General features: G+C 32.6%; 1 protein-coding gene across 1 annotated transcript; it reads left to right on the top strand.

Annotated features, from left to right (window-relative positions):
• Positions 1-845: 845 nt before the first annotated feature.
• Positions 846-12,989, top strand: crtap (cartilage associated protein). Its single transcript, XM_056480388.1, has 7 exons — positions 846-1,498; positions 3,730-3,879; positions 5,574-5,745; positions 5,828-5,956; positions 8,614-8,759; positions 9,114-9,197; positions 12,633-12,989. The coding sequence occupies exons 1-7, from the start codon at positions 1,040-1,042 to the stop codon at positions 12,681-12,683; spliced, it is 1,191 nt and encodes a 396-aa protein (XP_056336363.1). The 5' UTR covers positions 846-1,039; the 3' UTR covers positions 12,684-12,989.
• Positions 12,990-13,993: the final 1,004 nt, after the last annotated feature.

Genomic DNA, 13,993 nt, shown 5'->3' on the forward strand with positions numbered 1-13,993 from the left:
CAATTTTGGGGTCTCCCTTAAATTAATCCGATAACGTGATTTTTATGTACACAAAGCATGCAAAAGTTTCAAATAACTTCTTTATACTACTGAAAACACATAAAAATAATTTGAAGAAAACTGAAAACCTGTAACCATTGACTTTCAATCAAATAACTACAATAGAAGTGAATGGTGTCTAGCTTTCTTCAAAATATCTTCTTTAGTGTTCAACAGAATAAAGGAACTAAAGGTTTGAAGCGAGTAGCTAAATGATGAGTAAATGAATTTTCAGTTTTGGGTGAACTATCCCTTTAATCTCTTATTATGTAACTAATACAATCAAAAGCTATAACATAAATGTCCACAATGCAGCTGTTTTATACTATGATCTGATGAATAAACAGCATTTGTTGGTAAAGCAGTGTTGTTTTGCCCAATAGAAGAAATCCAGTTTTCGTGTCTCCATTAAATTAATCCTATAACGTGATTTTTATGTACACAAAGCATGCAAATGTTGTCAACTTTAAAGTTTCAAATAACTTCTTTATACTACTAAACACACACACACAAAATAATAATTTGAAGAAAGCTGAAAACCTGTAACCATTGACTTCCATTAAAATAAGTACAATATAAGTCAATGGTTTATAGCTTTCTTCAAAATATCCTCTTTAGTGTTCAACAGAACAAAGGAACTGGTAAAAGTCTGAAGCAAGTAGCTAAATGATGAGTAAATGAATGTTCAGTTTTGGGAGAACTATCCCTTTAAGTTCTGGTTATGTAAGTATTACAACGAGTGGCCACAACAATAAAAATGTCCACTACAATACAACTCTTATAAACGGCTACATGTTGTCCACAGCAGTGAGTGATCTAATGAATAAACAGCATTTGTTGGTAAATCACAGCAGTGTTGTTTTAGCTGTATGGGGGAAGGGAGCACACTGTGGGAAACTTTGGGGACGTGGAGAGAGTCTTGCGGGCGGGTCTAGTTCTCTCCAACTCCTGCTTTACGCTACTTTTTTGGGGGTCGATTACTACATCTTCATACACCACCATGGCTTCCTCATTCCATTGCATCCGAATTGCATTATTAATATTGTCATTTTCTTTTTGCATCCTCGCGCAGTATGAGAAATATAACTTTCGCAGTTTCCCTCGGCACGAGCTGATGCCGCTGGACTCCGCGTACCGACACGCGTTAGACCTGTACAGTGAAGAGAAGTGGAAGGAGAGCGTGGAGTTTCTGGAGGTCAGTCTGCGGCTCTACCGGCTGCTCCGGGACAGCGAGGCCTTCTGTAACCTCAACTGCAGCTCGGTAAGACTCGACGACGAGACCCGTTTCAGTGACTTTCCCGAGCTGCAGGCCTTCGGTAATGTGATGAAGAGAGCTCAGTGTTTGAAGCGCTGCAAACAGGGGCTACCAGCCTTCAGACAGACCCTCCCCAGCAGGGACACCGTCGACGAGTTTGAGAAACGGGAACCGTACAAGTACCTGCAGTTCGCGTACTTCAAAGTGAGTAACGCTGCTACTTTACTCATGTTTATTTAGTATAACTTACGTTTGTTCATAGGTTGAGTTTTTTACCTTACTAATGTAAACACTGTATCAGAGTTAACCATACATTATTTATGTATAGGATGCAGTGGTGTAAAGATTGCTAAAAAAAAAAACCACACACACTTAAGTAAAAGTATACCATTACTTGCTTAAAAATGTAGTGCAAGTAGAGTAAAAGTATCTGTTGTAAATGTTACTCAAAGTTTGAGTAAAAAGTAGCCCTTTCAAAAGTACTCAAGAGTAGTGAGTATTACGCTGTAAAAAGCTGATGCATTTACATGTAATTTGTGGATGTTTGTAAACGTAACATTCTGTAGTGCATTTAGTTATTGGCCAGCAGGCACACACCATCATGAGACATTAATATTAGGTTAGATTTAGGTTGTGATGTCAGGTGACCAAAATTCAGTGTCTAGCCAGCGTCTAAGGACAACGTTATTTTGATCACCAACAATGACAAATAACATTGATATGTGGTTGATTTTAGGTTGTGTTGGAAAATGACCAAAATCCAACCAGCCAACATCTTAAATTATATTGACCCACTATAGTAACACTTTATAATAATGTTGTATTTATTAATGTTAGTTCATCACATTAACTAATAATGAGCAATAATTGTATAGCATTAGTTAATTATAGTAAAACATTTACTAATACATTATTCATATCAAATGCTTGTTTAAGTCAGACTCTACTACTTTACTCACTTTCATCTAGTACATTTTTAATCAGGTTGTGTTTTTTTACTATACCAATGTAAATACTTTATCAAAGTTACACCATACAAAATTTTGGTCACATTTTACTATGAGATTGCATTAGTTTATATTAAAATGAACTAATTATCAATAATGATCATTCAGCATTTATTAGGCATAGTTCAACATTTACTAATGCATTATTAAAATTAAAATTCATGCTTGTTAACATTAGTTAACGCACTGTACAACAATAAACTGACAATAAACAACTTTATATAATTACCTTTGACAAAGATGAATGAATATTGTAATAAATGTATTGTTCATTTGTTGTTCATGTTAGTAAATGCACTAACTAACATGAAATATTCTTTGATTATCTAGGAACTTCTAAGACTAAAAGCTTGTCTGTTAGACTCGGCCTGGACAAACAAAACGTAATATGCCTTTTTGTAAAATAATTTTGTATTTTATGTCCTTATTTTTATTATTTTTATTTTTTCTCAGTTTTTTTTTTAATTAATGACAATTTAACTTTATTATTATTATTCATTTATCATGTGGGGTCAGGATTTATATTACATGAATCAATGTAAATTTCAATATAAATATATTTGGGAAAAAAACTAACATTAAATAATACAACCTTATTGTAAAGTGTAATCCAATCTTTTAAGATTATCTAATTTCTGTAGTAGAGATTATATACTGTTGTAATAAATTATGTAGATATACGTGAGCAAAAATTCATGGTACTGCCTTGATATCAGGTCCAAACACATGGTATTGCTGTTGTATTTTATTATTTTTAATACTGTGTAAACCAGGGGTGCCCAAACTCGCTCCTGGAGGGCCGATGTCTTGCAAAGTTTATCTCCAACTTGCTTAAACACACCTGTCTGGAAGTTTCCAGTATACCAAGACAGTTTGATTAGGTGGTCCAGATGTGTTTAATGAAGCTAAAATCTGTAGGATACAGGCCCTCCAGGACTGAGTTTGGGCACCAATTAGAGCAGGGGTGTCCAAACTCGGTCCTGGAGGGCCGGTGTCCTGCAGATTTTAGCTCTAACTTGCCTCAACACACCTGCACGGATGTTTCTAGAAAGCCTAGTAAGTGCTTGATTAGCTAGCCCAGGTGTGTCTGATTGGGGTTGGAACTAAACTTTGCAGGACACCGGCCCTCCAGGACCGAGCTTGGACATGCCTGAATTAGAGGGTAGTGCTGTACAATAATATAGACTGTGAGTGAAAGTTTTAATTTGCATGCATTTTTTAAAGACTAATTTAAACTATTTGGGCACAATAAATTATAATTTTTAATAAGAAGATTAATCTGAAAAAAATATCAATGAATAATCAACTAATCTTGTTATTAAACTTTAGAAAAATAGATTTTTAAAATAATGATCTCCAGGATGCCTAGATAGCACAGATTTTTTTGGCATTATATTTTACATAATGGATTATTGTGAATTATTTCAGAGCGATAATTTGGCCAAAGCTGTATCTGCTGCGCACACATTCCTGCTCAAGCATCCTGATGATGAGATGATGCAGAGAAACATGAACTATTACAAAAGTTTACCAGGAGCTGAGGAACATATGAAAGACCTGGAGACCAAATCATATGAGGTGAGACCCCCATACACAAAACACTGGATACAAGCAGATCAAATCTCCATTATAATCTGCTGGATAATGCAGCTTGAGAGGAACTGACACTTAAGGAAAATCATAACAGACAAAATATTGAAGACATTTGACATTTTGCTAATAATATTATATATGATGAATCTAGCTCCAAAATAGGACAAAGAGAAAAACACTAATAATCAGATGTTTGGGATTAGCATAACTATAACTATTAAGTTAATTTTTTTTCTTATTATATTATATTAAATAATATAATATTATATTAGATTATATTAAATAATATTATATTATATTATATTATATTATATTATATTATATTATATTATATTATATTGTATTGTATTGTATTGTATTGTATTATATTAAATAATATTATATTATATTATATTATATTATATTATATTATATTATATTATATTATATTATATTATATTATATTATATTATATTATATTATATTGTATTGTATTAAATAATATTATAATTTATTATATTATATTATATTATATTATATTAAATAATATTATATTATATTGTATTATATTATATTATATTATATTGTATGAAATAATATTATAATATATTGTATTAAATAATATTATATTAAATTATATTATATTATATTATATTATATTATATTATATTATATTATATTATATTATATTATATTATATTATATATTATATTGTATGAAATAATATTATAATATATTGTATGAAATAATATTATATTATATTATATTATATTATATTATATTATATTATATTATATTAGATTTTATTATATTATATTGTATTGTATTATATTAAATGATATTATAATTTATTATATTATATTATATTATATTATATTATATTATATTGTATTGTATTGTATTGTATTATATTAAATAATATTATAATTTATTATATTATATTATATTATATTATATTATATTATATTATATTATATTATATTATATTAAATAATATTATATTATATTGTATTATATTATATTATATTATATTATATTGTATGAAATAATATTATAATATATTGTATTAAATAATATTATATTATATTATATTATATTATATTATATTATATTATATTATATTATATTATATTATATTATATTATATTATATTATATTATATTATATTATATTATAAACAGTCATCTGGGGAAATCTGGGGGCCCCAATAAATGCCTAGAATAATTATAGCTATATATTATAAATAGCATTGTGTATGGTGAGGGTTTAACAAATACAATTTTAAAGTTACTTAATACATATATGCCAATTTGTTCCCCACCCCCAATCATGAAGCAGTCCAGTCGTCAAGATTTAGTTTTAAAAATGAAATACTTTATTATTTTTAGTTGTGAATTCAGCTTAAGGAAACATTTAAAATAGAGATTGCATTAAGGTAAACCATAAAAAAGGAGATTGAGTGATACAAGGAAAAAAGACAGCAATATAAATAAATAAAATATAATTAAATGTACTAAGGGTGCATTTTAGGACTGTTGGGCCCCTTGGGTTAAATTGCTTAGGGCCTTTAACTGTATATAAAATGTATCTACAATAATAATGCATGTCTACATTTTGCCTTGTATCAAGTAAGATATAACAGTAATAACCTTGCTGTAGTTTACAGTCATGGTGCTCTTCTTCCTCTCCTTCTTCTTCAGATGCTGTTCATTCGGGCCGTGCGAGCATACAATGGAGATAATTTCCGAACGTCGGTGTCAGATATGGAGTTGGCACTAAGAGACTTTTTTAAGGTGTACGATGAATGTATCGCCGCATCAGAAGGATCCAGACAGATTAAAGACTTTAAGGACTTTTACCCGTCCATCGCAGGTTGGCTTGAACTCGCCGCTCTTGTATGTTCTCTGTAACTTCATCTAAAACATAACAACATGCTTGTTTTTTTTGTCTTTAGATCATTACTCTGAGGTTCTGGAGAGGAAGGTTCGCTGTGAGAGCGAGCTCACGCCGGTTGTTGGAGGATTTGTTGTTGAGAAATTTGTGGCGACTATGTATCACTACCTGCAGTTTGCCTATTATAAATGTGAGTCTTCAAAGTTTCATTTTGAACTTCTTTTGTGAAACATAACTGATATGTGAATATGTTTTGGTTCAGTAAGATCTATTTAAGAAAATAGAGAAGTCTTTTATGCTTACAAACTGGATGTATTTGATTAAAATATAGTAATAACAGCAATACTGTGAAATATGCCAATTTATAATTACTCTTTACCATATTTCAATCTGTAATGTGCAGTGCAAAGTGCAAAAGGACATATATATATATATATATATATATATATATATATATATATATATATATATATATATATCAGAATCAGAATCAGTTTTATTGCCAAGTGTGCTTCACACACACAAGGAATTTGTTTAAGTGTACATAAAGTGACAAGTGACAACACAAAATAAATATGAAAAAAAAAGAAATAAAAATCATAACATTAAAAATATATATATATATATATATATAAATAATATATATAAAAATATACATATATACATATATATATATATATATATATATATATATATATATATATATATATATACACACACAGTTGAAATCAGAATTATTAGCCCCCTTTGAATTTTTTTTCTTTTTTAAATATTTCCCATATTATGTTTAACAGAGCAAGGAAATTTTCACAGTATGTCTGATAATATTTTTTCTTCTGGAGAAAGTCTTATTTGTTTTATTTCAGTTAGAATAAAAGCAGTTTTTAATTTTTTATAACCATTTTAAGGTAAATATTATTAGCCCCTTTAAGCTCTATTTGTTTTCGATATTTACAGAACAAACCATCATTATACAATAACTTGCCTAATTACTCTAACCTGCCTAGTTAACCTAATTAACCTAGTTAAGCCTTTAAATGTCACTATGAGCTGTATAGAAGTGTCTAGAAAAATATCTAGTCAAATATTATTTACTGTCATCATGGCAAAGATAAAATAAATCAGTTATTAGAAATGAGTTATTAAAACTATTATGTTTAGAAATGTGTTGAAACAATCTTCTCTCCGTTAAACAGAAATTGGGGTAAAAATGAACAGGGGGGCTAATTTTGTACCATTTTAAATGTTTTTACTGTCACATTTATGCATCCTTATTGAATATATGTATACAGTGCTCAGTATATATGAGTACACCCCTCACAAATCTCTCATTTTATTGAATATTTCTGTAGGAAGCTTTACAATATTATATTTGTGCATATACATTAGATTAATCAGTATAGAAGCCAAATCTGGAGCTAATCTAACAAAGTCACTTACCATAACAGTCCAAAAATGATTATCCCAAATTTATTTTATGGAAAAATATTAAATACGTATTGTAAGGAGTGGAAAAAATCAAGAGAAACAAAACAATATTTTAAAAATTGTTGAAATTATTTAGTTTGTAATTTTTTTTTTTTGCAATTTTTCACATGAATTGAAATGTATTATCTTCATATTTCTAATGATGTTTGGTGAGTAAACTATTATTTTATTAAATTTTTATTTATATCTGTTTGATAAATCTGTTTTGTTCAAATGCACCAAATTATATGACCCATATTCACTGAGAAATGGATAAAAATATTCATTTTCAAAATGAGGTGGGCTCAGTTATGCCGAGCACTGTATTTCAGGAAGAAAATAAAGCGTACAGGCTCCAAAAAAAAAATCATTTGGTTCAAAAATGACAAGATATTTTAGATACGTAGAAGGCATAAATGCAGGTAAAGTGTCTACTGTAATGTTTGCAAAATTATAAAAATAAAAAGGCATAATAATTATAAATTCTATTCTATTTTCATTCAGAGAAACAGATAAAGTATATTTAATTAAAAATAAAGCAACATATTACAAAATTACAAAAACAAAATACAGAAATAAATAACTGATCATATGAAATGTTTCAATATTTACAATGATTAAAAATGTATTGTATACAAATAGATAAAACTTAAACAAAATAGTGGCAAAGTATATTATATTATAGTATTATATTTGGGCGACATGGTGGCGAATTGAGTGATACTGTCACCTCACAGCAAGAAGGTTGCTGGTTCAAGCCTCGCCTGAGTCAGTTGGCATTTCTGTATGGAGTTTGCATGTTCTCCCCTTATTCACGTTGGTTTCCTCTGGTTTCCGCCACAATCCAAACACATGCGCTGTAGGTGAATTGGGTAAGCGAAATTGTCCGTAGTGTGTATGTCCTGATCCTCCAGATTGAGGGTTGAGCGTTGGGCTAACAACTCACCTCATAAAAACTAGACACGAAACATCAATATATGGTGCGGCAAATGTCAGCTTCGATAAATATGGCCCTGGGAGTAAGCAAGTATTGTATTATATTAAATGTTACTATGTTTTAAGTGATTAAAATGTATTATATACACATAGCCTATTGGTTTAAAGAATAGTGGCTCAAAGATCTAAATTGACAATCATTATTTTTGGGGCAGCACTGTTATATATATGTAATGAAACATATTTTTGTATTTATCTTCACTAAATGATCATAAAAACATGTTAGTCAATATTTTTGCTCACAAAACGTCAAATTAACTAGGGTGCATTCAATAATGTCTAGCCATTTAATGAATAAAACTCACATTTTTGTCTTTATCTTCCCTAAATCATGATAAAAAAACATGTTAATCATTCCTTTTTTATTTTCTCTCTCTCCTTCAGTGAATGACCTGAAGAATGCAGTGCCGTGTGTGTCCAGCTACATGCTCTTTGACCCCAGTGATGAGGTGATGAGGAATAATGTTGAATATTATCGCTTTCACCGAGAAAAATTTGGCCTTGACGATGAGGATTTCTTACCTAGAGCGGTGTGTGTTTCTCAAATCATGATAAAAAACGAATAAGCACATTTAGCATTGAGGTAAAGTCGGTTTTATATTCACACATTTGTTCAGTGACAACATGTGACATGCTCCCAGTATTGCTTGCCATGGTACTTTGAATATTCGGTCTGAAATCACATGTAAATACACTATCTATTTCACTGTAAACATTTCATAGTCATCGGCTGCTATTGATGATTTCACTATTTAGAATTGGCAAAGGATGCTTTTCTGAAACTGTATTATTAAGGAGAAAGTCTGAGTGTGTATATATAAAACCAACTTCACCTCAATACATTTACCTCTCAGTATTACCAATAATACATGCACCGTCAACAGGAAGCAGTGAGGTATCATAATCAGACGACGCTACAAATCCAGATGCTGGAATTCGCCAAACAGAAGTTCATGCCAGATGATGAGGTGAGAGTTTTTTTATTATATTATTATTAGACAAGAGATAACATTTACAAAGACACAACATGAACAAAGAGACAAAAAGGGTTACAGAAATAAATCCCAGCAAATTATACAAGTTTTCTTTGAAAAATGTACATTTATGGATGTAAAATTTAGCCAGAAAAAGCAACAAATTAATAATAAATTTACAATGAGAGGGGTCTAGGTTCACAGAGCAACTGAAGAATGCAAGTTTTGGGGATATACAGAAGTTAATAATATAATAAAATTTTAAAATTCAACCCAAAACACTTTACAGTAAGTACACTCCCAAAAGAGGTGAGAGTTTTATTTGATGGGTTTTTATATTAATCTGACCACTTGTCATGCTGGTTTTGTCCACTTGAGGGCGCACTGTGCTTATTTATTTCACTCGTTTTCATTGCATTCAAACCATGTTTTCTTTTCGGCTTAGTCCCTTTATTAATCTGGGGTCGCCACAGCGGAATGAACCGCCAACTTATCCAGCACATGTTTTACGCAGCGGATGCCCTTCCAGCTGCAACCCATCTCTGGGAAACATCCATACACGCTCTTTCACACTCATATACTATGGAAAATTTAGCCTTCCCAATTCACCTGTACCGCATGTCTGTGGGGGAACCAGAGCACCCTGAGGAAACCTTCGCGAACGCAGGAAGAATATGCAAACTCCACACAGAAACTCCAACTGACCCAGCCGAGGCTCGAACCAGCGACCTTCTTGTTGTGAGGCGACAGCACTACCTACTGACTGAGGCCACTGCGTTGCCTCAAACCCTGTTATGGAGTATATATATATATTACTGCTCTTGTTGCTGTGACTAGTTTAATTATAGGATATACAGCAATTTGGAGTTTCCATCTAACCTGTTAAGAGTTTCATAAATATGTAATGGGGCGACGCAGTGGCGCCGTGGGTAGCACTGTCACCTCACAGCAAGAAGGTCGCTGGTTCGAGTCTCGGCTGAGTCAGTTGGCATTTTTGTGTGGAGTTTCCATGTTCTCCCCATGTTGACGTGGGTTTCCTCCGGGTGCTCCGGTTTCCCCCACAAGTCTAAAGACATGTGGTATAGGTGAATTGGGCAAACTAAATTGTCCGTAGTATATGTGTGTGAATGAGTGTGTATGGATGTTTTCCAGTGATGGGTTGCAGCTGGAAGGGCATCCACTGTGTAAAACATATGCTGGATAAGTTGGCGGTTCATTCCGCTGTGGCGACCCCTGATTAATAAAGGGACTAAACCAAAAAGAAAATGAATGAATGAATGAATGAAAATACTAATAGATCACACCGCCCTCTAGTGGCTGATAAGTGAAAGTGTTTAAGGGTTTTCTTGGTTTTCTGTGCCCTTTGGACATCTTACAGTTGTTCTCAGTGGCTTTGGTGCATTTCTCACAACACTATTTACATTTGCACAACAGTTAATGCATTTCTCAAAACAGTTAGTCATTTGTGCACATCATAGTAGCAGTTTCTCGTTCCTTCCAACAAACTGCAAATGTATTAGGACATGCATCAATTGCTTTCATCCAACTCTCTGCTGTTTTATAACATTATCATTTGCTTATGTCATGTCAGTCAAAAGTAACTAAACTTGTGAATGCTGAATAGTCATTTCATATCAAACTAATAGTCCTCATTTCATTACTTGAGTCATTACATACTAAAATGTTGAACTAGTTGTCAAAATCTGTCAGGCTAATTTTATAAAAGATTTTAAATCTTTTTTTTTCCTAAAAACGTCTTCTAAACTGAACACTTTCATGAATGATTTACAGACCTGTGAGTGTTGTTGGTTCAGTTCCAATATGTACTGCAGTATTGTCATACCTGCCAACACTCCCGTTTTTCCCGGGAGTCTCCCGTATTTCAGACCCATCTCAGAATCAGAATCAGAAAGAGCTTTATTGCCAGGTATGTTCACACATACGAGGAATTTGTTTTCGTGACAGAGCTTTTACAGTGTAACAGGATTACAGAGACAGGACAAAAAACAGATAATAAATATATTTAAAAAAAAATAGAAGTAAGTAGTGAGTGCAAATATACAGATTGACAAGTGTATGTACGTGTTTATTACTATATACAACGTTATATGTGCAGCTGTTATGTGCAAATTGGCATGTAAAGTGTGTTGTTAAATAAGTGTATATGTGTATAAAAGTGTATGGCAAGTAGTGATGTTGGTTCCACAATTATTATCATCAAGTGGTCATGAGATGGATTGCCTGAGGGAAGAAACTGTTTCTGTGTCGGGCTGTTCAGGTGCGCAGTGCTCTGTAACGTCGACCAGAAGGTAAAAGTTCAAAGAGGCAGTGTGCTGGGTGTGAGGGGTCCAGAGTGATTTTGGCAGCTCAAAAATCTCCCGTATTGTTCTTCTGTCTCCCGGAAAACTCTCAGAATTTTTTCTTCCAGCATTTTAGACTATACAAAGGAATGACCATGTAAAGGTTTTTTTTTTTTTTTTTTTCTCCATGTAAATCTTTCAGATTGAAAATTGTTGATATGTCTGTTGCTCCCCCTCCCCTGATTGTTTGTTTGAATTGAAATAGATTTTGTTAATCCAAAGTCAATAAAACGTTGATTACAAAAAAAAAAAAACTCTCGGAATTCCACTCCCCCCTCCCCCTACAGTCCGGTCAGCTTTTTGGTACAGTCCCCATGCGACACCAAAACCCAACCCTCAGCCATCTCCATACCAGCTCTCCGCTCTTCACCTTGCACCCCCCCCCCCTCGGTCTTCAATAATCGCGCTTCGAAAATGTGAAAAATACATACTCAGTGTCTTGTACTCCGATACCTCACTAAATGCAGTGATGTCTAACTTTACTGTAGTTTTAAAATGGCTGTGCAGATAGTATCTAGTGCTGTCTTGAGCATTTTCAGCAAGTTTTTTGCATTGAAACAAAAATGTACAAAGTAAACTGTCATAATGAAAACACGACAATACCTTATGACTATCTTGTTCATGAACAATGGTGTCAGGACTTTTCATCTTGATGACACTGACACCTTCATTGACATCAATACTTGCTTTTGAGGAATGAGCTCTCCATTTTGAGCAAGCGACACTCAGCTAGGTTTTGCAGTTTGTACTAATTGTTTTGAGAAATGCATTAACTGTTGCGCAAATGTAAATAGTGTGGTGAGAAATGCACCAAAGCCACTGAGAAAAACTGTAACACACACTTGTACAGCTCTCTTTGTGAAGACTTCCCATAGACGTAATGATTGTTATACTGTACAGACTGTATATTATACCATAGTGTTCCTACTATGGATGTCAATGGCTGACAATGAACTGTCTATTTATGTATAATAACCCTGATGGGGTGATGGCAGTATAAAAATATACATAGATTTTACAACAAGCCTCATTCTCTCTAACTTTTCCTCCTCTCTTTTTCTTCCTCCAGGGTGAAGTTTTAGAGTTTCTTGATGAATATCTGGATGCTGAAGATGAATAAATGATTGTGTGAGTTTTGTGAAAATTGTGAAAAGACCATAAAGGTTTTCCTCATCCTGTAGTTTTGTTGCTGTTGTATTTATTTAGGGTTTGGTGATTGGAAATTGATGATATTTATAGTTTTTAAATATCAATGTTTTTTGTACTTTAAAAAAAGTTAAAGTACAGTCTTTACTTGTGCGCCACAATCCAAAAGATAATATATCTGAATCTCAGTCCCTGTCAATTTACTGTATCTCAGAGAAAACGATGTTCTGTGTTTTTATTTTCTCCGATTGTCTTAATAAAGACTTGAATACAATACAAATAGCGGTGCTGGATCTCATTCAGATGAACTGCCATCACAATGTTTAGTTATCAAGGCAGACCATGTATTTACATTTTATCTTACCACACTGCCATTCATTCATTCATTCATTTTCTTTTTGGCTTAGTCCCTTTATTAATCAGGGGTCTCCACAGCAGAATGAACCGCCAATTTATCCAGCATATGTTTTACACAGCGGATGCAACCCATCACTGGGAAACACCCATACACTCTTGCATTCACACACATACACTATGGCCAATTTAGTTTACCCAATTCACCTATAGTGCATGTGTTTGGACTGTGGGGGAAACCGGAGCACCCGGAGGAAACCCACACAAACACGGAAAGTGCAAACTCCACACAGAAATGCCAACTGACCCAGTTGTGAGGTGATCGTGCTTCCCACTGCGCCACCGTGACACCTCTTGCCAAAATGTAAAGAATGTAATGACAAAAAGTCAAGACAACAAATATCTTTATGTTGCTTTAACTTAAGTTAAACAGGTTTCAGATACATTTTTAAAAGTTATACAAAGTTCACTTAATATGTTTAGCCTGTTTGATTGATGTAAGTAGAGATGACTAGAAAAGTTCATTTAGTTTTTCATGTGTAGTATATATAATGTAATGTATAATTTATAAATTAATATCAAATTAATATGTAGTAGTTTAAATGTAGGCTAAGCGAGGAACTGCATTCTTAAAAGTGTTTCATGCTTTTAACCCTTGTGTGTTGTTCAGATTGACTACCCTTTCATTATGTTAGGGGCTGTTTTTACCCCATTGACTTCCATTAAAATGACATTTTTTGATTGCAAAGCCATGACGGCATATAATCATGCATTCTTGATTGTTGGTGGTTTCAGTTCAAACTTGGTCATTTTTACTTAACACTTTCATAATTGTGCACATTAATTGTTCATTTATTAGTCAATTTTCGACATCTTTGTTGCTTTAATTAATATTTTGCTACCTAAAAGTGTTACACTTTATCCTCTTCT

This window comes from Danio aesculapii, chromosome 19 (assembly GCF_903798145.1).
Source record: "Danio aesculapii chromosome 19, fDanAes4.1, whole genome shotgun sequence".
In the NCBI taxonomy this organism is placed as follows: Eukaryota; Metazoa; Chordata; class Actinopteri; order Cypriniformes; family Danionidae; genus Danio; species Danio aesculapii.

Excerpts from the sequence above, each read along its gene's own strand:
- crtap (XM_056480388.1), top strand. The coding sequence starts at position 1,040 with ATGGCTTCCTCATTCCATTGCATCCGAATTGCATTATTAATATTGTCA. Across the intron at positions 8,760-9,113 it reads AGGATTTCTTACCTAGAGCG|GAAGCAGTGAGGTATCATAA; the intron begins GTGTGTGTTTCT and ends CACCGTCAACAG. Across the intron at positions 9,198-12,632 it reads AGTTCATGCCAGATGATGAG|GGTGAAGTTTTAGAGTTTCT; the intron begins GTGAGAGTTTTT and ends TTCTTCCTCCAG.